The sequence below is a fragment of the Panulirus ornatus genome, chromosome 29, assembly GCF_036320965.1.
Source record: "Panulirus ornatus isolate Po-2019 chromosome 29, ASM3632096v1, whole genome shotgun sequence".
Taxonomy (NCBI): Eukaryota; Metazoa; Arthropoda; class Malacostraca; order Decapoda; family Palinuridae; genus Panulirus; species Panulirus ornatus.
This window is the reverse complement of record NC_092252.1, coordinates 18,287,790-18,315,402: the sequence shown is the minus strand read 5'-3', so window position 1 is coordinate 18,315,402 and position 27,613 is coordinate 18,287,790. Positions and strand designations below refer to the sequence as shown.

Below are 27,613 nucleotides of genomic sequence, written 5' to 3'. Positions count from 1 at the left end.
GGAGGCAAGAGTGTTGAACATGCCCCTTCTTGGAGGCACTAGTGTTGAACGTGCCCTCTCTTGGAGGCACTAGTGTTCAACGTGCCCTGTCTTAGAGGCACTAGTGTTCAACCCCTGTCTTGGAGGCACTAATGCTTACAGTGATCTATCTTGGAGGCTTTAGTATTGAACATGACCTGTCTGGGAGGCACTAGTATTGAACATGACCTGTCTGGGAGGCACTAATGCTTACAGTGATCTATCTTGGAGGCTTTAGTATTGAACATGACCTGTCTGGGAGGTACTAGTGTTTACAGTGATCTGTCTTGGAGGCACTAGTGTAGAACATGACCTGTCTTGGAGGCACTAGTGTTTACCGTGACCTGTCTTGGAGGCACTAGTATTGAACATGCCCTGTCTTGAAGGCACAAGTGTTTACAGTGATCTGTCTTGGAGGCACTGCAGCACTGGTGTTCAACATACCAGCGCTGAACATGACCTGCCCTTAAAGGCATTGGAGCTGAGGGTTATATACATTCAACATAACTTGTGTTGTTCACCAAGTTCATGATGAACAACACATATATTTAGGATTACGTAGGATGTTCATTATTTGAGTTGAAGGAGAACACAACTGAAATGTTGCATGTTGGCACCATTCACCACAATATGTGTGTCCTTCTTACACACACACACACACACACACACACACACACACACACACACACACACACACACACACACACAAAGTTGGACTACTACACAAGTGAGGAAAGTTGTACAGAGAAAAGTTATCAAACATGAATCCCTGATGATCATCTGGCTGGAAGAGGAACCCCGTACCGAACTAGGAGGAGAGGAAGCTAGTGCAGGGGAAGGTCGTCTACATCAAAAAAAAAAGAAAGCTACTTTATGCACTGGACTTGTCAACTGCGGATCTGGAACTAAAAGACGTCTGGTGAATCAGTAAAATGTCGGCAGAACACCAAGGGGAATGACACCCAGGATTATCTTTGGCAGAGGGAAGTGTGGTGTTACGGTAGCCAGGTGGTGGCGCTTAAGCAGAGCGAATAAACTTGGCCGATGAAAGGAATGGCGAGGACTGCCTGTCCAGAGAGAGAGAGAGAGAGAGAGAGAGAGAGAGAGAGAGAGAGAGAGAGAGAGAGAGAGAGAGAGAGAGAGAGAGAGAGAGAGAGAGAGAGAGAGAGAGAGAGAGAGAGAGAAATCGGATGAGGCTAGAAGGGAGCACCAACACCCAAACCCTCCCCCTACTTCAGGCTCAGGAAGGACGAGGGAACTGATCAGCAGTACGTGCCTCTGGCTGAGGATTTTGTGTACAAGTGCAGCCGGCTGATGGTAAGTGGAGAGGAGAACTAGAGTTTAAGGAGTGTATCAGGAGTAACAACCCCAGCATTGTTAGAGCCGTGGATATAAAACTCACAAGAGAGCTAAAGCCAAGTCTGATCTGGCCAGAGTGGTGACCAGCGGCAAGGAGAGATTGAGAGAAAGGGTGGAGGGGTGGAGCCATTCACTCTCTAGTTGCTGGAAGTCATTAAATTCTAAGATATGTCAAATATTGACATATTCAGACAATACATAATAAGCAAAAGTGCTGCGGGAAGGAAGTACATAGAAGCTTTATTTGGTTATAACTCTCCAAACATCTGCAGTGACCCAGAGCAGGTGTACTGATGACGAAGGGAGAGTCAGGATGATGAGAGAGGAGGTTAACTGTCCCTTCTCGTTGATGACATTCTGACAACGGAGGATTTCAGCAGCAAACAGAATGGTCATATATATATATATATATATATATATATATATATATATATATATATATATATATATATATATATATATATATATATATATATATATATATATATATATATATATATATATATATATATATATATATATATTGTAAAAGATCACACTTGAGCGCGTGATCAACTGAATTTCTTTCATACCGCAGTGAAATGAAACAGGATAAGTTCCCAAGTGCACTTTCGTGCAACGGTCACATCATCAGGGGGTGAGGCAAGAAAGAAATATAGCAGTAACTTGATATACAACGAAGAGACGTAGCTAGGACGCCATCTGGTAAACAAGTGACTACCAGAATGGAGGTCGGGTGCGTCCAAGTCTGGCAACATGCTTATCATAAAATTCATCATGTAGAGATGAAGGGATCCGTTTACAAATTTCATCAACAGTAAAGCTGAACATTCTGCTGTTTATACCCCGTTATACCCCTCTACTGTTTATGCCACACACAACGTCATCAAATCTGTCTTAACTGCTAATACTGAGAACTTTAATTAATCCCCAGGCAATTCTAAATCCCATTCAACCTTTAACCAAACCATTATGAGAGAATAGACAAAACACGAAAAAAGACACACCCACCAACCAAGACACCCCACCCCCCCCACACACACACACACAACACCACCATGTTTATGGATGGGGTTGTTAGGGAGGTGAATGCAAGAGTTTTGGAAAGAGGGGCAAGTATGAAGTCTGTTGGGGATGAGAGAGCTTGGGAAGTGAGTCAGTTGTTGTTCGCTGATGATACAGCGCTGGTGGCTGATTCATGTGAGAAACTGCAGAAGCTGGTGACTGAGTTTGGTAAAGTGTGTGAAAGAAGAAAGTTAAGAGTAAATGTGAATAAGAGCAAGGTTATTAGGTACAGTAGGGTTGAGGGTCAAGTCAATTGGGAGGTAAGTTTGAATGGAGAAAAACTGGAGGAAATAAAGTGTTTTAGATATCTGGGAGTGGATCTGGCAGCGGATGGAACCATGGAAGCGGAAGTGAATCATAGTGTGGGGAGGGGGCAAAAATCCTGGGATATATTTGCCTTGAAGAATGTGTGGAAGTCGAGAACATTATCTCCGAAAGCAAAAATGGGTATGTTTGAAGGAATAGTGGTTCCAACAATGTTGTATGGTTGCGAGGCGTGGGCTATGGATAGAGTTGTGCACAGGAGAGTGGATGTGCTGGAAATGAGATGTTTGAGGATAATATGTGGTGTGAGGTGGTTTGATCGAGTAAGTAATGTAAGGGTAAGAGAGATGTGTGGAAATAAAAAGAGCGTGGTTGAGAGAGCAGAAGAGGGTGTTTTGAAATGGTTTGGTCACATGGAGAGAACGAGTGAGGAAAGATTGACCAAGAGGATATATGTGTCGGAGGTGGAGGGAACGAGGAGAAGTGGGAGACCAAATTGGAAGTGGAAAGATGGAGTGAAAAAGATTTTGAGTGATCGGGGCCTGAACATTCAGGAGGGTGAAAGGCGGGCAAGGAATAGAGTGAATTGGATCGATGTAGTATACCGGGGTCGACGTGCTGTCAATGGAGAGAATCAGGGCATGTGAAGCGTCAGGGGTAAACCATGGAAAGTTCTGTGGGGCCTGGATGTGGAAAGGGAGCTTTGGTTTCGGGCATTATTGCATGCTAGCTATAGACTGAGTGTGAACGAATGGAGTCTTTGTTGTCTTTTCCTAGCGCAACCTCGTACACATGAGGGGGGAGGGGGATGTTATTCCATGTGTGGTGAGGTGGCGATGGGAATGAATAAAGGCAGACAGTATGAATTATGTACATGTGCATATATGTATATGTCTGTGTGTGTATATATATGTATACATTGAGATGTATAGGCATGCATATTTGCGTGTGTGGACGTGTATGTTTATACATGTGTATGTGGGTGGGTTTGGCCATTCCCTCGTCTGTTTTCTTACGCTACGTCGCTAACGCGGGAGACAGCGACAAAGCAATATATATATATATATATATATATATATATATATATATATATATGAGTTGCATTAATGAGATGGTCTCAGTCGCCTATGCCGTCTCAGCTAACATTAGGAATCAGTTTTCTCTCCAGTCTTCCTTGTTAGATTTCCTTGGAGTATTGTCTCGTTATGCTCCTGCTGGCTGATGTTCACAGGGGCGTGGCGGGTGGGGACGAGACCTGGCTATACTGTTCCCTCTCCATCTGGGGAGGTTAGGACATCAGGATCGTATCACTGTCCTCCTTGCAGATGGCCTCCCCAGAGGCCTCCAGGTCTCCTGCTTCCTGAACACTGCAGACTCTCTCTCTCTCTCTCTCTCTCTCTCTCTCTCTCTCTCTCTCTCTCTCTCTCTCTCTCTCTCTCTCTCTCTCTCTCTCTCTCTCTCTCTAATTCTGTAGACGGAGGATGGAGCAGCTGTTATTTCCAACGAGAAAACTCATTGAAATACGGTGCAGTCAGCGTTGAGAATGTTGCCAGAGCTTATTGTGTGAGTCGTGTTGACGGTGTTGCCAGCGCGTACTGTCTGAGTACTGCTGACAGTGTTGCCAGCGCGCACTGCCTGAGTATTGCTGACAGCGTTGCCAGCAGGTATCGTGTGAGCAGTGTTAACATCCGTCACAGTCAGCGCGTTTGATTTGAGCAGTGCTGACAATGCCAGCAATACAATACCTGAGCAGAGTTGCCAGTGACCAGGTGAGAGAATATGAGGACTGAGTCGTTACGCTCCAACAGAGGATTTAGGTGACATTACATATCATGCTAACATTATGTGTGTTGTCCTGCAGGAGCCGTATGTGTCCCCCCCACATACTATTACACCATGTGTCCTAACACACTACCTCACCATGTGTACCCACACACTACCTCACCATGTGTCCCCACACACTACCACACCATGTGTCCCCACACACTACACACAATGTGTTCCCACACACTACCAAACCATGTGTCCCCACACACTACCTCACCATGTGTCCCCACACACTACCACACCATGTGTCCCCACACACTACCTCACCATGTATCCCCACACACTACCACACCATATGTCCCCAAACACTACCTCACCATGTGTCCCCACACACTACCACACCATGTGTCCCCACACACTACCACACCATATGTCCCCACACACTACCTCACCATGTGTCCCCACACACTACCTCACCATGTGTCCTCACACACTACCACACCATATGTCCCCACACACTACACACAATGTGTCCCCACACACTACCTCACCATGTGTCCCCACACACTACCTCACCATGTGTCCCCACACACTACCTCACCATGTGTCCCCACACACTACCACACCATATGTCCCCACACACTACCACACCATGTGTCCCCACACACTACCTCACCATGTGTCCCCACACACTACCTCACCATGTGTCCCCACACACAACCTCACCATGTGTCCCCACACACTACCACACCATGTATCCCCACACACAACCTCACCATGTGTCCCCACACACAACCTCACCATGTGTCCCCACACAACTAACATCATGTGTGGTGGCCGGCAGGAGCCGTGTGCGCGGAACTAGGGGTTCGAATCCCTCGTGGTGGTGGCATCTTCACTCATGTGTACGTCTGGCTGGGGGAGCTGCCGGCAGTCCTCGTCGCCTCAACACTGATGCTCGACCTCCTCCTTATGACGGCCATCGGTAGGTCATCCTCCACAACCTGGTAGGTATAACTGCAGAGGTTGATATTCCCGCTTGTATGGCGTGATGAGGTTCAGTTACGAGTCTTCGTAGGTCGGGCTTTAGGGCTAGAGTATACATGTTCACAGACAGACAGACAGACAGACAGACAGACAGACAGACACACACACACACACACACACACACACAGTCACATATACACACGTGTTAAAGTAAGCTTGTATATTTCTAAGAAAGAGTGAGCTCTGTAGAAGACTGGTGGAAGGCTAGATGCAATGCTTGTATCTTGACTGCCAGAAAGCATTTGACACTGTGCCACATGGGAGGCTGATTAAGAAAGTGGATAATCAGGCATAAGTAAGGAGGAAACTTCTTCACTAGATAAAAGATTATCTCAGTGGAAGGGAACAAAGGACTCATGTCAAAGGAGCCTTCTCCAGTCAGGTTGAGGCGACCAGCGGAGTGCCACAAAGTTCTGTTCTGGGACAATTACTCTTCCTGATTTATGTAAATGATCTGCCTGAAGGCATGAATATGTTTTCAGGTGATACAAAGATCAAGTGGGAAGTGAGAAAAAAGTAATATCACATCAACTGACAAGTGGACCTAAATAAACTTGAAAATTGACATTATACATATGGTTGACGAAATTCAACCCAAGCAAGCATAAAGTAGAGAGGGTGGGACAAAGTGAAAGGCCTCAGTATGATTGTCATCTGGTAAAGAATAAGTCTTAGGATTCTGTGTGAGACAAACTTGAGAGTCAATATCATTTCTGACTTGTCGCCAGAGTCCTATATTAAGAGAATAGTTGAAGAGACAAACTGTCACATGGGAAATGTCGGAAAAGGTTTCAAGTATATGTGTAAGGAAGTATTTATCAAGCCGTTCCTGCCCTACATAAGGCCAGAACTAGAATATGCTTCTCAAGTTTGGTCCTCGCACTTAAAGAATCACAAAGAGGTAATAGAGGATGTCCAGAGGAGGGCAATGAAGTTGGTACCAGAATTAAGAGGGGTGACCTAATCACAACCTTTAAGTTCTTAGAACAGATCGACGACGTGGACAGTGAAGGGTTCGTGAGACGAGGGGATAGAGCAACTAGAGGACGTAAAAAGAGATTAAGAAGCTTCTTAAAAAAGATGTAAAGACGTATCTTTATAGTATAATAAGAGTGGTGAATAAATGGAGTGGAATCACTGAGGTTAATGCAGACAGCATACGTAGATTTAAGACATTCAGTGATAATAGAGAATGTTGAAGGGGTGAGACTAGTAACGTAGGTAATACCTTGAACTGGGGATCACGTTCCTTCGAAGTTCGTGCGTGGCAATTTGGTCAGCAGGGGTCAAACTTGGTGCGTGCGTGGCAGTGTGGTCAGCAGGGTCAAACTTGGTGCGTGCGTGGCAGTGTGGTCAGTAGGGGTCAAACTTGGTGCGTCAGCGGGTGCGGGACTTGTTTCAGGTTTCTGGACCTGGGGAAGTCGCGTGGAGGTAGAGAGCTGGGTCATCTGGGAGGCAGTTGTGAATAATCGTGGGACTCTAGATTTCCCTGAACTTTCGTGAAGGGACGACATTCTCCTGAGTACATGGCTTGTGTTATCTGTGTCTTGTAGGGTCGTGGTAATGTTTCCAGTACTCTGGTGTCTCCGTTTTGTAGTTAGAGTATTGAGCGTCGTCTGTGTGATGTGGTCGTCAACTCGATGTAGTTCGCGCTGTTTTGATTGTAAACCACAATGGTAGACTGCAGTGGGTTATTGCTCTGTGTGAGGTTGTTTCTCGTGGTGTCGTCACTAGTTTTCTTGTTCTTGTGTTAAATACTGATGTTGAGAAGATCTCCAGGAATATTGTAGATCATAATATTTCTATTCATTATCTCCATCAGGATACGTTCGTCCGGCCGATAGACAGGAGACATCTGGTTCTTGTTGGAGACTCAATGGACACTTCCAAGTTGTTGTTGGAGGTGATTATTGGGCGAAGTCTGGAGGAACACACTTGTCTCTTTATGAATTATTTCATTCAAAAACAATGTTAACTAGAATTTGCCTTAGTCTGATGATTTCATGGAAGAAGAGGTCCCATGATGAACAGTTTTTGTAAGGCCGACTTAAATAGACTGTGATAACACTTTGAATTTGTACGTCTGAAGGCACTTACCTCCAGTGTTCAGACACCTGTCGAAGTCAATAGACTTACGGTGGATATTAGATTGGTATTTCCCTTTAGAAGCCCAGATGTATGCCTTGTTGTTGTCTCCACCCAACTCGTAAGTGAATCTCGGGACAAATGTCTCTTCCATAACCCTCCGTAGTTTCTCTAGGTATTCTTCGTTAATTATGAGGACATATGTGTCATCATTGTATTCTGCTTAATCCCTACTGACACTCTGGCTATGAATGCGAAGTGAGTTTTCTAAATTTCCACAATTTCTCCTACACGGGAATAGTTACACCTTTCTGTAACCGCAAATACAGTGTTTACTCAGAGACTAAAACTCAAGACAATATGAACGACACCAAACACAGCAGCCTAAAATCTAATGGATTACATAATACATGATAAAGAATAAATGAAATCTGTATCAGTCACAAGGTGACAGGTGCCTACAGACAGGTGGTTACAGAGATCAACGTGAAGGTTCAAGATGTGGTCAGGAACCATCGAAAATCTGAAGTGGTAGAGTGAAAACCCCTGCAAACAGAGCTACACTATTGAGTGAGAACAAGAGAAAATTTTGAAGGGTTAAAACTTGGAGAGAATTTGGATGAGGAGGAGATTTAAGGCTCATTAGGCTTCAGGAGAATTTAGGGATGCAGTGCAAGAGACAAAAGCTTTCTGATAAAAAAGAAAGGAATTAATACTCAGAAGTAAAGAAGCTTATTGAAGCCGGCAAGGCAGCATGTTTGGATGGTATTGCAGTGGAATTTATTAAAAAAGGGGGTGACTGTGTTGTTGACTGGTTGGTAAGGTTATTTAATGTATGTATGATTCATGGTGAGGTGCCTGAGGACTGGCGGAATGCTTGCATAGTGCCATTGTACAAAGGCAAAGGGGATAAGAGTGAGTGTTCAAATTACAGAGGTATAAGTTTGTTGAGTATTTCTGGTAAATTATATGAGAGGGTATTGATTGAGAGGGTGAAGGCATGTACAGAGCATCAGATTGGGGAAGAGCGGTGTGGTTTCAGAAGTGGTAGAGGATGTGTGGATCAGGTGTTTGCTTTGAAGAATGTATGTGAGAAATACTTAGAAAAGCAAATGGATTTGCATGTAGCATTTATGGATCTGGAGAAGGCATATGATTGAGTTGATAGAGATGCTCTGTGGAAGGTACTAAGAATATATGGTGTGGGAGGCAAGTTATTGGAAGCAGTGAAAAGTTTTTATCGAGAATGTAAGGCATGTGTACGTGTAGGAAGAGAGGAAAGTGATTGGTTCTCAGTGAATGTAGGTTTGCGGCAGGGGTGTGTGATGTCTCCATGCTTGTTTAATTTGTTTATGGATGGGGTTGTTAGGGAGGTGAATGCAAGAGTTTTGGAAAGAGGGGCAAGTATGAAGTCTGTTGTGGATGAGAGAGCTTGGGAAGTGAGTCAGTTGTTGTTCGCTGATGATACAGCGCTGGTGGCTGATTCATGTGAGAAACTGCAGAAGCTGGTGACTGAGTTTGGCAAAGTGTGTGAAAGAAGAAAGTTAAGAGTAAATGTGAATAAGAGCAAGGTTATTAGGTACAGTAGGGTTGAGGGTCAAGTCAATTGGGAGGTAAGTTTGAATGGAGAAAAACTGGAGGAAGTAAAGTGTTTTAGATATCTAGGAGTGGATCTGGCAGGGACGGAACCATGGAAGCGGAAGTGAATCATAGGGTGGGGGAGGGGGCGAAAATCCTTGGAGCCTTAAAGAACGTTTGGAAGTCGAGAACATTATCTCAGAAAGCAAAAATGGGTATGTTTGAAGGAATAGTGGTTCCAACAATGTTGTATGGTTGCGAGGCGTGGGCTATGGATAAAGTTGTGCGCAGGAGGGTGGATGTGCTGGAAATGAGATGTTTGAGGACAATATATGGTGTGAGGTGGTTTGATCGAGTAAGTAATGTAAGGGTAAGAGAGATGTGTGGAAATAAAAAGAGCGTGGTTGAGAGAGCAGAGGAGGGTGTTTTGAAATGGTTTGGGCACATGGAGAGAATGAGTGAGGAAAGATTGACCAAGAGGATATATGTGTCGGAGGTGGAGGGAACGAGGAGAAGTGGGAGACCAAATTGGAGATGGAAAGATGGAGTGAAAAAGATTTTGAGTGATTGGGGCCTGAATATGCAGGAGGGTGAAAGGCGGGCAAGGAATAGAGTGAATTGGAACGATGTGGTATACCGGGGTCGACGTGCTGTCAATGGATTGAATTAGGGCATGTGAAGCGTCTGGGGTAAACCATGGAAAGTTGTGTGGGGCCTGATGTAGAAAGGGAGCTGTGGTTTCGGGCATTATTACATGACAGCTAGAGACTGAGTGTGAACGAATGGGGCCTTTGTTGTCTTTTCCTAGCGCTACCTCGCACAAATGAGGGGGGAGGGGGATGTTATTCCATGTGTGGCGAGGTGGCGATAGATATAAATAAAGGCAGACAGTATGAATTATGTACATGTTTATATATGTATATGTCTGCGTGTGTATATATATGTGTACATTGAGATGTATAGGTATGTATATTTGCGTGTGTGGACGTGTATGTATGTACATGTGTATTGGGGTGGGTTGGGCCATTTCTTTCGTCTGTTTCCTTGCGCTACCTCGCAAACGGGAGAGACAGTGACAAAGCAAAAAAAAAAAAAAAGATATATATATATATATATATATATATATATATATATATATATATATATATATATATATATATATATACCTGCTTAATTAATGAAGGAAGTTAATCATAAAGGCCAGAAAATATCCTGGTAGGGTTTGGATAAACACTGGAATGGACCGTTTATGGACATGTGAATTGCTGGAATGAACCAGTTTAATGTTGTGACACCACGTATCCTAACGTTTCGTATGAAGGATAACTAAGATATAATCTTTAATTGAGTTTAATCACTTTAGTCAGTCATTCACCAAGTTCTAGTCCAGAAATGGTCTCTATTTATTTTAGGACAAGAGTTTTGCCGGATTTGAAAAAGATTATTTTCAACAATTCCATTCAGATGATTATCCAATTGAAAAGAATTATGCAATTACATTCTGCAATTTTTGTGCATCAAATATTTATATCTTGTTATCTCATCACGAATATGTCCATTTCTGAGCTAAAGCTTGTTGAATAATGATTAAAGTGATAATTTAGATATTATTATCTATAATAAAAGATATCATTAACTAGTTTGATTCCGACATCTGTTGTCCATTTCGGTGTTTACCCCTAACGTTTCAGGTGCACTTAGTGCCTGGAGTGGAGTATATACGCGGATCATTCAGACTGTGATCAATATTAGATTAATCAGACGTGTGCTAATCATTAGATTAATCAGGCGTGTGCTAATCATTAGATTAATCAGGCGTGTGCTAATCATTAGATTAATCAGGCGTGTGCTAATCATTAGATGAATCAGACGTGTGCTAATCATTAGATTAATCAGACGTGTGCTCATCATTAGGTTAATTAGACGTGTGCTAATCATTAGATTAATCAGACGCGTGCTCATCATTAGGTTAATCAGACGTGTGCTAATCATTAGGTTAATCAGACATGTGCTAATCATTAGGTTAATCAGACGTGTGCTAATCATTAGGTTAATCAGACGTGTGCTAATCATTAAGTTAATCAGACATGTGCTAATCATTAAGAAAGACTCACTGGACGACGTTTGCTGTGTAGAATCCCGGTCTTTGGTCACACACTCTATTAATCACTAACTCTAAAGCCCTGTAGGCTCGCTGCCACTCACCCTACACTAACGTCCCACGCACCCTACCACTCCTTCTAATACAGACGCGCCACACACTCTACCGTTCCCCCCTGCACTGAGACGCTGCACCTCCAGCCTCTCACACTCTCCGTCTCCCACAGCGGCCAGGAGCAGCAGTGAGTACCTGTCGGCGGCGACCAACCACTCAGTGAGCGCTGCGTTACACGCCCGTCTGCCACTCCTGCAGGAGTCCCGCTACCTGGCTCCCCACCCAGACCTGCTGGCCGCCGCCCTTGTTCTCCTCACCACCTTCATGGTCGTCGCTGGCACTAAGGTAAGGTCACCACGTGAGGTTCGAAAGGTAAGGCAACAATATATATATATATATATACGAACATAGTGCACAGAAATGCGCACCTTCATAGAACATACAAACCTCCAACAGCTAGGATCGAACCCGGGACCCCTGTGCAAGAAGCGGGAATGCTAACCACTAGGCTATGGGCCCATAGCCTAGTGGTTATAGCATTTCCACCTCTTGCAGAGGGTCCCATAGTCAGGCCCATAGCCTAAAGGTTAGCATTTCTGCCTCGCGCACAGGGGTCCCGGGTTCGATCCTGGCTGTTGGAGGTTTTTATGTTATATATATATATATATATATATATATATATATATATATATATATATATATATATATATATATATATGTTTTTTTTCTCTGGGGATATGGGAGAAAGAACACTTCCTACGTATTCCCTGCGTGTCGTAAAAGGCGACTTAAAAGGGAAGGGAGCGAGGGGCTGGAAATCCTACCCTCTCGTTTTTAAATTTTCCAGAAGAGGAACAGAGAAGAGGGTCAAGTGAGGATATTCCCTCAAAGACTCGGTCCTCTGTTCTTAACGCTACCTTGCTAAAGCGGGAATGGCGAATAGCATGAAAAAAAATTATATATATATATATATGTATATATATATATATATATATATATATATATATATATATATATATATATATATATATATATATATATATATATATATATATATATATATATATATATATATATATATATATATATATATATATATATATATATATATATATATATAAAACCTGTGTCTTCTCTCACTATATTTGTTTAACCTGAACACTCGTATCGCTGTGCTCTTAACGGTAAAATTCAATTAACTTATTCAAATACTGTTCTGTAGCAACATGTACTTTGAAAACACAAGATCACAAGACACTCATAGGATCCGAATTTCCTCTCTTTTTTTTTTTTATATCATTTGGTGAACTCTTTGCCAGAATGGGTTCGAGTAAGCATCAGGTTAACACTAGGAAAAAAGGTTTCAACTCCTTTCCTAAGTGGCTGTTGGCGACACAAACAGATTTCCCTGATGACCCACCTCAGGTCTGCCTGTCGCGTAAGCCAACAAATAACAAGAGGTGAGTACCATCTTGCCTGAAATATATATACACACACACACACACACACACACACACACACACACTGTATATATATATATATATATATATATATATATATATATATATGAGGGACACTTGAAACTTTCTGAATGGGTAAATCTTTCATAAGAATTCTGGAGGCTTTCTGGTCAAGTTGGCTCAGGGTTCTCAGAGAGAGAATTTGGGTCGAGCAGGACTTGATACACAGAGGCGTTGAGAATGGAGGTCGACAGGTATTGTACATTTCTTGTCCGTCTAAGTCTCGTCCAAGAGAAAGGAATACATAAGCAGCTCACATATTCCGTTCAGAGTTTACAATAGCTGTAAAAGTTCAAAAAGATATAATGAAAATGTTCACAATCATTCGCTTGGTGAGGTCTTGGTCGATTCATTTCACTGTACAGTTGCAATACTTTCCCGTCCTCATAACTTTCGAATATTCCAGGGTCGAATATCATTAGAAATGTTGCGTAGTCCCCTCACTCTCTTGCCTGGCGCACCTGTAGTTTCTGCATCACTGGCAATACATACTCATTCATGATTCTGGTTGATCTGGCAGGTCGTTCACATGGGTCAGAAATAGTACCTGTCACAGCGCTGAGCCCAGAGGGATCCCGCATTTCACGCTGGCCCATCTTGTCAGTCCGTCATGAAACCTATCTCAACACACACTCGAGTGTCTAGCGTCACCATCGGTCATTTATGGGATGTAACATCGGATGCTTTGTAGTACTCCACGAGTATCTACATACATACGTAGCCCACCTGTCATCATCTCTACCTTCTTTTATTTCTTCTAAAATGTTGTGTCCTTTAACAAAAGTTCCACAGATGCTGCGTCGCCTACCATTCTAGTAGTCTGTACGTTCGCGATCCCCAGATCACTGCATACGATACCTTACATGAAAATCCAGTTCTGTCTGAAAATTGTGATCGTCCGTCGCATTTTTGCACAGCTAATTGGTACTGAAGTTATTAATATTAAAGCTCTAGAACCTGCAAATTTCTGCCATCTACTCATCTAAATTTCGTCAGAGTCGCTGTCATCTTAGAATTAATCTGAGGGTATTCTTGCGAGGATGGATCCATTTATCCCCTCTTCTCCAAGACGACCTCTTCATTCAGCCCATGGTTCAACCGTCCCTGTTCTAAGGCCTTCCTCTGCCTCCCATTCAGCTTGTTATCACTGTCCGTAATCACTGTAAGCACGTTATCTGTCAAGTAAAGGGTTCCTTTATTCAAAGGAAGTGCGATAACCTCTTCACGTCATCCATTGATAAGTCTTTCTGGTCTGTAACTAAGGGCGCCTCTAACAAATTCTGTCGCTCTACCTTCCCTTCACTTTATCATTCTGTCGATACTATAGCTGTCTCTTCGTAGACAAAGCAACTCTCATTGGTTCCTGTTTCTCCTCTAACACCACCTTGGATAACTCTAACATTTCTTCACCTCCTGATGCTCCTCGTACTTATCCTATGCCTCTCCGCGTAATATATTTTCGGACTCTCTGAAAACACTTCTCTCTCGGACACAAGCAAGGCTTGTGGTTCCGATGACATCCATCCCCGTGTAATGAAGGAGTGTGCATCTGAACCTGCACCTGTGCTTACTCTTCTGTTCCGTTTCTGTTTAGAAACCAAAACCTTTCCTTCTCCTGGGAAGCATGCGTTCATACATCCCATCTCTAAGAAGGGTGACCGTTCCGACCCCTCTAACTGTAGTCCTATTACTTTGACATCTACTGTTTCCAAAGTCTTTGAATCCTTCTTCATCTCTCATATCCTTAGACACCTCCAAACTCAGTCTTCTCTCTGATCACTAGCATGGCTTCTGTCTGGTCATCATCCCTGAAAGATTTTGGGGAGTCATGTGTAGTTGCCCTTGACATATCCAAAGCTTTTGATTGAGTGTTTGCATCGGAGTTTCATTTCAAAGCTTCCCTCTTGGCTTCCTTTCCTCACTTTGCTCCTTAATATCTAGCCTCCTCTCCGGCCATCAACAGCGGTGTCCTTCAAGGGTTCGTCTTGTACCCTACACCTTTTTTTCCTTTTCTTTAACGATTTCCTCTTTCAAAGATAATCAAATGTACTCAGTTGCTGACGATTCAACACTACATTCAACCACATCCATCAATTTTGCTTCTCCTTTCACTCGATCTGCATCTCGTCTTGACTCAGCTTCCTCAATAAACTCAGACTTGTAAAGAATATCTCAGTGGCGTACACAAAATCTTGTTAAGGGAAATGCCTCCAAGACCCAGTTTCCTACCATTTCTTTATCGAAAACTTCTCACAACTCTCGCCTCTCCTCAAACGGTTCTGTAATTTCAACACCTGACTCAATCTTGAACATACTTGGTGTTACTGTAACATCCACTCTTTCCTGGAAGCCCCACATTACGGGAATAGCTAAGTCTGCCTCCAAGAAAATTATCTTGTTTAGGTGCCGACTTCTGTACTTTTGAACATTTGCTTCGTTTATACAAAGGATTGATTCGTCCTTGTATGGAGTACTGCTCCCACATTTGGTGTGATTCTAGCTCTGCATCCTTACTTGACAGAATTGAGTCAAAAGCGGTTCATCTTATAAACTCTCCCAAGCTAACTTCCATACTTGACCTTCTTGACCTACGCCGCAATGTTGGGTCACTTTCCGTCTATTGTAAGTATTACTTTGGTTTTTGCTCCTGAGAGTTGGCTGCTTGTGTGCCCCCACCACTTGCTAGACCACGCAATATTCGGTAGGCTGCTGCGTCACATGATTACTGCGTGGTCGTTAGCAACTCAAGGGTGTGCCGTTATGACATGTGTTCCTTTACCTACATGTCGAAGCTTAGGAACTCTCTACCTTCTCATGTTTTTCTCATAACTATGACATGGCACATTTTAAAAGACAGGTTTTTCACTTCCTCCAAAATTTGTAAATAACCTTCCCTTGTCTTCTCTTTTCTCCTTTCATGATCCTTTCTATATTTTCATTAAAGTCCGGCTTTGTTGTGAGTTTGGTCTATAACTGGAGCCTTCAACATTAAAAAAAGGTTGGTTAAAGATCGAAACTTTCGAATCAGGTTCATATACAGTCGCTGTTGGTCTGTGATTAGATAACGACTTTTAATATAGGTAAACCGTCTTTACTGAGAATCAGTTGTAGTAAAGGCTATTATTTCAGGAATCTCTAATCATCTAGCGACTTTACTGAGTCTCTCTTTCCTTTGCTGAGTATCTCCTTCCTTACAATACTGCACTGGGTCTGGGAGCTTCACTGAGTCGAGCTTCGAACTAGGTAGGTGTTCATGAATCTCAAGGAATCGTGTTTCGGTAGAAGGTTCATATGAAGGACACTGGTTCACATAATGACCCCAGATCTCTATAATTATTCTTACTTTAGGAGATATTGAAATATATCATTTGCCTCCATGGAGGATCTGTTTCTAACTGTAGGTTTTCAACAAAAGGGTTCCCATTCCCACTCCACATGTGTGGTGAGTAAGTGTGGATCTGCTGACAACATGAAGATTAACATCTGCTTACTCTAAAGAGTATTTGACTTGAACTTTATCCTCTGCGTACTTGATTCCTTTTGGGTAAAGCGCCAATAGCATGAGAACATGAGCGAACCGTTCTCACGTTTCTGTCTTCGCTCAACATTACTCTTTTCATCGTGAGTTTGGGAAAGTCATTTTTAAGTGTTGAGCCTGTGAAGTCAACACTTTAATTGGGAGACGTGTTTCCAGTGTCCTATACGTATATCTTCACACGTAGCAATATTCCATTTCCACACAGTAGCCAACAGCGATGGGTTTGTTCTTATTTCCTTCATCACAATAACTTTAAAGTTACGTAAAACAAAATCTTAATCACTGTACGAGTCTCTGTAGCATTTAGGGCACCACAGAGACTGGGAATAATCCATGTCTACTTGAAGAGCAAAGGCTACGAAGGACTGCATCAAACATCCCTAATGTTTTGTACTTGAGCTCTCTGTAAAATCTCTCGCTTCGTCAGGGAGTAAGACTTGCGTAACCTCCGTTGACAGTACTCTTAAAGAATTTTATATGGACCCGCTCATCTCCAGGATGAGCACCTTTGCTCATTCTTGAACGACCTGACGTTATGTGTATCCAGTGCTCTGGAAGTGACGACAATGAGTCGTCTTTCATCCGACATTCAGGTGTCAGGCATCTGTTATCAAATCACTTCAAGCTTTGGTAATCCAAACACCCTGGTCCGTTACCTGACTGGTGTTTACCAGTTCCACTCCCAGCGAAGTAAGAAATATCAAAAAATTCTTTGTAATCTGTCCCGCTTCTCCTCTCTTTTCCAGTTTTGTCGCCAGTGGATCTTAATGAGCTCCTTTGATCTGAATTGTTCAATAGGACTCGATTGTTGTTGTCACTGGCGTCTGGCTGTGACGTAGTGGTGCACTCGTCGCGCAGGTGAACTGGAAAGTTGGTGGAGCTAATGATGGCCACATACGTCTGCTCGACTATAGCACTGTCTGAAATAGTGACCTTAACACGCTCGTTTCGTAAGTAAACCCAGCCTGCCTGGCCTCCACCTGGACCCCAGGCTGCCTGGCCTCTACCTGTACCCTAGGCTACCTGGCCTCCACTTGTACCCTCGGCTGCCTGGCCTCCACCTGTACCCTAGGCTACCTGGCCTCCACCTGTACCCTCGGCCTCCACCTGGATCCCAGGCTGCCTGGCCTCCACCTGGATCCCAGCCTGGCAGCTGTTTGCTGCTGTCTGGGTTTGAAAATCAAGATCATGTATGCCATAAAAGGTTGACGAGTTTGTAAGGAAGTAATCAGAAAGTTACCAGCTCAAAGGTGGTGCTGACACTCTTGGGACTGTGCCAGTATTAATGTCCGGTAATGAACTGTAGTCAGGGGTTATAGCAAACATATGGTCCTTAGTCAGGAGTTGTAAAAGCTTATGGACTTTTGTTAGGGGTTGTGGCAAACTTCTGGGCTTCAGCCAGGAGATGTGGCATTCTTATGGGATTTTGTTAGAGGTTGTGTCAAGCTTGTGGGCTTTGGTCAGGGGTTGTGGTAAGTCTGTGGGCTTTATTTAGGGGTTGTGGTAAGCCGGTGGGCTTTAGTCAGGGTTGTGGTAAGCCTGTCGGCTTTAGTCAGAGGTTGTGGCGAGCTTTTGAGCCTTTAGTCAGGGATCATGGTAAGCCTGTGGGTCACAGTTGGGTTATGACAAGCTTGTGGGCCGAAGTCAGGGGTTGTGGCTAGGTTGTGGTCCCTTGTTACAGCCGATGGCAGACTTCTCTTGCCCACACGGCTGCTTGTGTCAGCCGTTCTTTCCTCTTCAAGGCATTAAAACATCATTGATAACATTACCCAAGATACAGCCAGATTTTTGACGGGTTCAGTCACTCATTCCCTTCCTCAAACACCACCGATGAGCCGCCCTTCATGAATGATGCAGGTTGCACTTACACAGAGGCTCTCGTCTCGTCCAACCAACTCTCAAGCTGAGCTGACTTGCCTCAGACTGAAGACTCGTGTGTCAGCATTTGATCAGCTTTCTGCCTCTACGTCGCCTCTGTGCCATCCCTCGGCGGTATTACACAGTCATTCTGAGCCAACCATGGCTTCCCACATCAGATGTCCGTCTGTAGAAGTAGTGTGAATATATATTACTATATGCAACGCATGAACATATTCCTCCTCCCTCCTTCCCTCCACTTTTTTTATCAAATATATCTTTTCTTTCTTTCATACTATTCGCCATTTCCCGCATTAGCGAGGACGCGTTAAGAACAGAGAACTGGGCCTTTGAGGAAATATCCTCACCTGGCCCCCTTCTCTGTTCCTTCTTTTGGAAAATCAGAAAAAAAAGACGAAAGGGGAGGATTTCCAGCCGCCCCCCCGCTCCCTCCCCTTTTAGTCGCCTAAAAGAGAGCAGTTTTTAATTTTCTAAAAGAAGGAACAGAGAAGGGGGCCAGGTAACGATATTCCCTCAAAGGCTCAGTCCTCTGTTCTTAGCGCTACCTCGCCAACGCGGGAAATAGCGAATAGTATGAAAAAAAATATATATATACATATATATATACGGGCATAGGGTATAGAAACGCGCACCTTCATAGAACATACAAACCTCCAACAGCCAGGATCGAACCCGGGACCCCTCTGCAAGAGGCAGGCATGCTAACCGCTTGGCTATGGGCCCATAGCCTAGTGGTTAGCATTCCCACCTCTTGCACAGGAATCCCGGGTTCGATCCTAGCTGTTGGAGGTTTGTATGATATATATGTTTATTTTTTTTTTCATCTTGCTTTGTCGCTGTCTCCCGCGTTAGCGAGGTAGCGCAAGGAAACAGACGAAAGAATGGCCCAACCCACCCACATACACATGTATATGCATACACGCCCACACACGCAAATATACATACCTATACATCTCAATGTACACATGTATATACACACACACAGACATATAAATATATACACATGTACATAATTCATACTGTTTGCCTTTATTTATTCCCATCGCCACCTCGCCACACAAGGAATAACAACCCCCTTCCCCCTCATGTATGCGAGGTAGCGCTAGGGAAAGACAACAAAGGCCACATTCGTTCACACCGTCTCTAGCTGTCATGTAATAATGCACCGAAACCACAGATCCCTTTCCACATCCAAGCCCCACAGAACTTTCCATGGTTTACCCCAGACGCTTCACATGCCCTGGTTCAATCCATTGACAGCACGTCGACCCCGGTATACCACATCGTTCCAATTCACTCTATTCGTTGCATCGCCTTTCACCCTCCTGCATGTTCAGGCCCCGATCACTCAAAATCTTTTTCACTCCATCTTTCCACCTCCAATTTGGTCTCCCACTTCTCCTCGTTCCCTCCACCTCTTCCGCATACATCCTCTTGGTCAATCTTTCCTCACTCATTCTCTCCATGTGACCAAACCATTTCAAAACACCCTCTTCTGCTCTCTCAACCACACCCTTTTTATTTCCACATATCTCTCTTACCCTTACATTACTTACTCGATCAAACCACCTCACACCACATATTGTCCTCAAACATCTCATTTCCAGCACATCCACCCTCCTGCGCACAACTCTATCCATAGCCCACGCCTCGCAGCCATACAACATTGTTGGAACCGCTATTCCTTCAAACATACCCATTTTTGCTTTCCGAGATAATGTTCTCGACTTCCACACATTCTTCAAGGCTCCCAGAATTTTCGCCCCCTTCCCCACCCTATGATTCACTTCCGCTTCCATGGTTCCATCCGCTGCCAGATCCACTCCCAGATATCTAAAACACTTTACTTCCTCCAGTTTTTCTCCATTCAAACTTACCTCCCAATTGACTTAACCCTTGACCCTACTGTACCTAATAACCTTGCTCTTATCATATATACATATATATACATATATATATATATATATATATATATATATATATATACATATATATATATATATATATATATATATATATATATATATATATATATATATATATATATATATATATATATATATATATATATATATATATCGTGTTCATGAGATGACTTAGTATGGTAAAGACAAATGTAAAGGAGACGGTGGTCAGTCATAGGGCGCCACCAGTTTGAGGGCTTCGAAAATTCTTAGTCGCTGTACTGATAGCTAACTGCCCCAAACCTTATCTCGGACAGATGCAGCTTTAGTTTTGTAAAGCTGTCACCACCAGACGAATCTAGGGAAACTCTAGAACACCAATTAACATGTCTATAGGCGACTGAAGATAAGCTGAAACTCTCGCTTGTTGCTTAAGATGAGAAATTTATCTTAGTCTAAGCATGATTGCCTCAAGAAGCCATCACTGAAGGGGTCCGAATGTTGATATAGGATCCCAGGAGCTCTTGCGTCTCTAAAACTGTGCTACTTCCAGGAGCAGGGATTTAATGGTCTCCTTTCGACGAGACTTATACTACTCATTATCTTGAGCAGACGATGATACAGCCTCGCTGAAGGTGACGTCTTTCCATTCGCGGTGTTACCCCAGGCAGGCGGTACCTGGCAACCTCTGACACACAAAATGATCGTAACGAACACGATGAAGGGGATGTCATGTGTACATGGACAACAGTCCCCAAGAAAACGTGGTTTTGAAAGAGGTGTTAGACCTCAGCAGTCCCATCGCTGTAGTTTTACCATACCCTAGAGCACTTCCAGTGCCCTCCTGGATCAGTTCCAGTTCCAGTTCGATCACTTTTTTTTTCTGCATTCGTTATTTCTTCCACCATCTTCCACTTCCACAGTATATTACTACTGGAAGATGCCCCAACTCACGTGGTCAGCAGGTGGATCAAGGGACGTAGGAGACTGACAGACACACCACCTCCTGACCGTCCAGCTCCTTAGATCCCGCGTCCAGGAGATTCTGCTTTCACTGTGCAATATTTTCCTGGCAGAATCTATCTCAGGAGCTTCTCGTGAGGCAGGCTGGAGATCACCTGGCAACCAGGGAGGGTCACTCATAATTTCCGCGGCCGAGGCTCATGCCATCAGTACTGGATCGCCTCAATGAACTCCCAGGATGTTGTAATCTCCAGGATGTGATAGTGTACACTGCATTCTCTGCCTACATATTAGTGCAGATTCAGTGCATATATATATATATATATATATATATATATATATATATATATATATATATATATATATATATATATATATATATATATATATATATATATATATATATATATATATATATTGGAAAGAATCACAATTTTGCGCGTGATCAAGATATTCGTATGAGTCAACGGGGAAAATGAAACACGAAAAGTTCCCAAGTGCACTTTCGTGTAATAATCACATCATCAGGGAAGACACAAGAGAGAAATATAACAGTCAGTTGATATACATCGAAGAGACGAAGCTAGGACGCCATTTGGCGTCCTAGCTTCGTCTCTTACACGAAAGTGCACTTGGAAACTTTTCGTGTTTCATTTTCCCCGTGGACTCATAGGAATATATATATATATATATATATATATATATATATATATATATATATATATATATATATATATGTATATAATGTAGATATGATGATAGTATCAAGGTGAAATCGCACATCAGTGGGAGTTCATACAATATTATTTAACATATAATTTTTCTATACATGTGGCACTTCATGCTTAGTGGAGACAATCAGGTGCCAGTACTTAAACTTATTTAGATCCCAACATCACGCTTGAGTCCTGCTGTCCAGCACCAATCTGTGCAGACTAACCACTGTCCGCCTTGTCCGGCAATAAACGTTCTAAGATAGAGTGATTAATGGGGGTCACGTGGCCGGGGTTGACCTGGGCTGGGTGTGTCTTGACCAACTTTTTTTTTTTTCATGTTTTCGTGTTTTGTCAATTCTCTCATGATGATGTGGTTAATGCTAGGATGGGCTTTAAGAGTGCTTGGGAACAAATCAAAGTTCTTAGTATTAGCAATAAAGACAGATTCAGTGACGTTGTGTGTGGCATATTCAGCAGAGTGGTATGCCATGAATAACCGGATTTTCAAGCTCTATGGGGTGATCATTTTCATGACAATGTTTAGCTATCGCATTTTTGTGGTCATTCCTGGGTACTGCATGACCGTGCCAATAACACCTCTCCGTTACAGTTTTTCTGGTCTGGCCCTACATATACATATCTTTATGTGCCTCGCATTTGGAGGATATTCAGCTTTTTAAAGAAAACATCACAATCTAGGGAGGATGGCCACAAGGACCACACATCATCCACGTATCTAAACCAGATTTTCGGATGAATATTGATTGAAGTTAGAAATTCAGTCCCAAAATATTCCATAGATAAGTTACTAAGAATTGGACTACGAGGGTTTCCCATGGTAAGATCAAATTTCTGTTTATGAAAATTACCTTCATCATCTTGGGAAAACATCATTAGAAAAACAAAGCTAAACCAAGTCAATGAAAGTTTTTATGGGCAATAGCAAGACAAGACTGAGATCAGGCAATTTCCCCCTTAGATATGTGATGGTTTCATTAATGGGGACGAGTGAAAATGAAATTCTCATCAAAACTAATGAGTTTATGATAGGGCAAATTAATGTTTCTTTGTTTACAAAATCTAAGCTATTAATAACATGCGAAGATGAGATATTTCCTTGAACATCGCTAAGGAGTTTTGCTAACCATTTAGATAACTTATAACTTGATATTTCTATAAAAATGTCTATGTTTTCAGAGCACTACGGATGTGTGATCCCAAAGACCTGGCAGACGAATGCAGTCATATAAGGCGTATCTTTAGGCAGTTATATTATCCCAATTGGTTTGTGAACCAAGCTTACTGGAAAGATAGAAAGACATTTTATGCTTCTTGTAGCAAAATGTGAAAAATAAGGACGAGTCTAAATGTTTTGTGTCGCCCTATTCTCCCAACCTAGCTAATCTAAGACATGTTCTAAAAAAACAGTGCTTGCAATGTTGCTTTCCAGTAAATAACACCATCAGTCAGATTTTAATGAATAGTAGGCCAAATCATGCAACAATCGGGAGTTATATATATATATATATATATATATATATATATATATATATATATATATATATATATATTTATATTTTTTTTTTTTTTTTTTTTTTTTTGCTTTGTCGCTGTCTCCCGCGTTTGCGAGGTAGCGCAAGGAAACAGACGAAAGAAATGGCCCAACCCACCCCCATACACATGTATATACATACGTCCACACACGCAAATATACATACCTACACAGCTTTCCATGGTTTACCCCAGACGCTTCACATGCCCCGATTCAATCCACTGACAGCACGTCAACCCCGGTATACCACATCGCTCCAATTCACTCTATTCCTTGCCCTCCTTTCACCCTCCTGCATGTTCAGGCCCCGATCACTCAAAATCTTTTTCACTCCATCTTTCCACTTCCAATCTGGTCTCCCACTTCTCCTCGTCCCCTCCACCTCTGACACATATATCCTCTTGGTTAATCTTTCCTCACTCACTCTCTCCATATATATATATATATATATATATATATATATATATATATATATATATATATATATATATATATATATATATATATATATATATATATATATATATATATATATATATATATATATATATATAATATATATATATATATATACTAACCTATGCTAGGAGTTGTCAGCAGCGCGCTAAGCCTCCGTCCTCCCCAACAGCTGGTGTGTCAGGTGGGCATCGCCAGCACTGGCGTGTCCTTACTGGTGCTGACGGCCACCGTGTCGGCCGCCTCCTTCACCGCTGACACCACCCACTGGACGCACCCGCCGGGTTTCCTCCCCTATGGTCTACACGGCGTGAGTCTCCACCACCTACCTAGGTGTTCCTCGCCCCATCAGTGTTACCTCGTCCCCCTGGGTGTTGCATGATTCAAGACTGTGTTCCCTAGTCCAGCCCGCCTCTTGTGTGTGTTGTACCTGGTACCTGGCGCACCGACGTGTCTCTCAGCTCACCTGGTCCGTCCTGTGTGGTACCTGGTTCCCATGCCTGGTCATCTAGTGTTACCCTTGTGTTGCTTGGTCACCTCATGTTACCATTGTGCTGGCTGGTCAGCTAATATTACTCTATATTGCCTGGTTGGCTGATGTTAACCTTGTGTTGCCCGGTCAGCTAATGTTAACCTTGTGTTGCCTGGTAACCTAATACTACCACCATCTTGCCTGGTCACCTAGTGTTAACACTGTGTTTTCTGTCAGCTTATGTTAACCTTGTATTACCCGGACAGCTAAGGTTACCTTTAGGTTGTCTAGTAAGCTGATGTTAACCTTGTGTTGCTTGTTCAACTAGTTTTGCCTTTGTGATGTCTGGTCTGCTGATTTTACCCTTGTGTTGTTCGATCAGATATTATCACCCTTGGGTTGTCTAGTGAGCTAATGATAACCTTGTCTTGCCCAGTCAGCTAATTTAACTATGTGTTGCCTGGCCAGCATGTATCTACCCCTTTCCCGACCTATGCAGTACGGGGGAAGGAGCGTTATACTCAGTCCCTTCAACATTTCCTATGTCAAATGACCTTTCAAAGATCTTCCAGGACCTCATCGTCTCCTTGTTAAGCCGACCAACCTTATACTATACCAGTACTGCTTTCCGTTCTCTCTAACCAGCTTTCTTGTCCATCTCTGGTCGTGGTACAACACCTCATGAGGAAGAGTTTGCTATCGTCCAGCGCTATCGTCCAGTTGCTTGACACACCAAAGGAACTGTTATCAGGTCACCCAATCTCGCCTTCTCTGTTCTACTCTACGGTGAACAGCTGTGTTTTGTAAGGCCCGTAGCCTCTCGTTGTAGCTCACATTTCTTAATTCTCTAGTGTCTTGCTGGTTCATTTGATCGGTTAATCCTCTTCCCTTTACTGATGCATCCAATCTACATTCTTTCTGCATGGTAGCTAACGGCCTAACTGAACTGTAGTACAACTAGTTGATGAGTGTTAACGGTCTGGCACGTACCCATGTATGTTTCGTCTGTATTTTGTTTTTGTACGTGTTATATAGCACGCCTGTGTCTCATGTGTTCCCTTACTTGCCCCAAGCTGTGTGTAAACTGCTTCACGTGTAAGTTATCTGGTAGGTGTTAATTTGCTGTGTGTATAATCGTGAGCTACTGACAGTGTAAGGTGTATGTCGTGGCTCGCTTCTGTATACCAGTTGTACCATAAGTAATCTCTTTCTTTTCCTAAACAACAAAACATACAAGTACGAGGATTATCACTTACAATGTCCCAGTGAGTTACGTAAATACACAGACTACACAGTTCCAAGCGAGGTGGTCTGGCCTTAACACCACAGAAAAAGATGTAGTCCCGCCTGAAAGCAGGGAAGGATTACAAAGCAGACTCCTTCCTCACCGTAATGGATGGTCAGATATATATGTTCTTTGTGAGGTAAGTCAGTTGGTACATATACTGCAGAGGGAGCATGAGTTCTGTGACGACTAGATTGACGTGAGGACATGTTACCTGCCCGCAGGTTGTGGCTGGGGCCGCCGTGTTGAGCGTGGCCGTTGGAGGCGCCCACCATGCCGGGCTACTGGCCGGGGAGTGCAGCCGCTACAGGAGTGTGGCCGCCCGTGTGGGTGTGGGTGTGGGCGTGGCGGCCCTGCTGGTGCTCTTCCCTGCCGCTATTGCCGCTACCTTGGCCTCTTCAAGTCTCACCTCGGCAGCTCCCCTCACCCAACTGTTTCCAGGGGCGTCTCTGGTTGGTATGAGGGCCTTGGTGGGCGTGGGTGGGGTGCTGGGGCTGGTGGCGGCCATGGTGGGCGGGCTGGTGGGCGGGTCTCGCCTGGCCCACCGCCTGGCCTGTGATGGCCTGGCCCCAAGGTGTCTGGCCCAGGTGTCCCGCCACACAGCAACGCCCTGGGTCGCCGCGCTCCTCTGCGGCACCGCTGCGACCCTCACTGCCGCAGTCTGCTCCTCGTGGGTGCTGGTGCGGACGGCGGGTGCCGGGGGCGTGAGCGCGGGCGTGGCAGGGGCGGCAGCAGTGCTGGCCCGCAGGTACCGCCCACAGACCACCCACCACCCACTGGAGTCGGCCCCGTGCGACACGCCCCCGGCTCTCTCACGCAGCGCCAGCACACTGGCCGACATCACGCCTGCCTCCCTGGACGACACCGAGCCCTACCAGGTGGCTGTGGAGTGGACGGGCGGCAGGTGGGTGTCCGCCATCTTTGACCCACCCATGCCGCCCACCTGGGCGTCCTGGAGAACCTCCAGGTTCCTGATGGTGACCTTCACAGTGAACTGCCTGGCGGGAGTGGGCGTGGTGCGAGGCGCTAGGGAGTTGGATATAGGCATGTGGGCGTGGGCGGGTGTGGCGCTGTGTGTGTGTGGGTGTCTGGTGTGTGGGGTGGGGCTGTGGCTGCAGCCGCGCCACCCACCGCCCACAGCCACCCAGCAGGAGGCCGCTCCGCTCCTACCACTGCTGGCCATTCTGACAAATATCCTCCTTCTGCTTCACCTCCCGCCCACCGCCCTCACCGCCGCATGCGGCGTGTGGGCGGCGGCTGCGGCAGTGTGGCTACTGCAGGGGCGGACGGCTAGCATGGAGGCCGTCCTCAGCCGCGCCCTCCTGACCCACAGTGGCCACCAGTCTCCTGCTGACCTGCTGTAGCCCCTCCCTCTTGACCCACAGTGGCCACCAGTCTCTCCTGCTGACCAGGTGTCATCATTGGCTCACATCCCTTCTGAAGTGAACATATCGCCTTAACATGTGTTAACATACATACATGACTGTTTCATGACAGTCGCGGAATGAAATCTAAATATACATACATATATATATATATATATATATATATATATATATATATATATATATATATATATATATATATATATATATATATATATATATATATATAGTGTGTGTGCGTGTGTCTGCGTGTGTGCATCTTTATGTTCATGTATATATTCGATGAATGACACTACCTTAGAGTTACATGATGTTCTTTGGAGATTTCGTCGGGTAGATCTATCAGCATATATATATATATATATATATATATATATATATATATATATATATATATATATATATATATATATATATATATATATATATATATATATATCATAAGGAAGTATATTTGAAGGAATAAAATGATATTGGAAAAAGAATCTCTGGTTTACTTTTCCTGAATTATCCATAGGAATAAATAACAAATTGAGACTTACATTTGTGTCCCATTATCAAAAGCATAAAAGCCACACTTAAGGGAAAGGATGTCATGTAAGCTAA

The 27,613-nt window shown here is 43.8% G+C and overlaps 1 protein-coding gene across 2 annotated transcripts in view; it reads left to right on the top strand.

Annotated features, from left to right (window-relative positions):
* Nucleotides 1-27,343, top strand: part of LOC139757972 (cationic amino acid transporter 3-like) — a 93,250-nt gene extending 65,907 nt beyond the window's left edge. Inside the window, exons 2-5 of one of the 2 annotated variants that reach the window (XM_071678908.1) lie at nucleotides 5,318-5,458; nucleotides 11,511-11,683; nucleotides 24,038-24,175; nucleotides 25,847-27,343. In XM_071678908.1, coding sequence (XP_071535009.1) covers nucleotides 5,318-5,458; nucleotides 11,511-11,683; nucleotides 24,038-24,175; nucleotides 25,847-26,986 — 1,592 coding nt within the window. In that variant the 3' untranslated portion in view covers nucleotides 26,987-27,343. The remainder of the gene's footprint in view (nucleotides 1-5,317; nucleotides 5,459-11,510; nucleotides 11,684-24,037; nucleotides 24,176-25,846) is intronic. The other variant, XM_071678909.1, reaches the window with a different exon arrangement.
* Nucleotides 27,344-27,613: the final 270 nt, after the last annotated feature.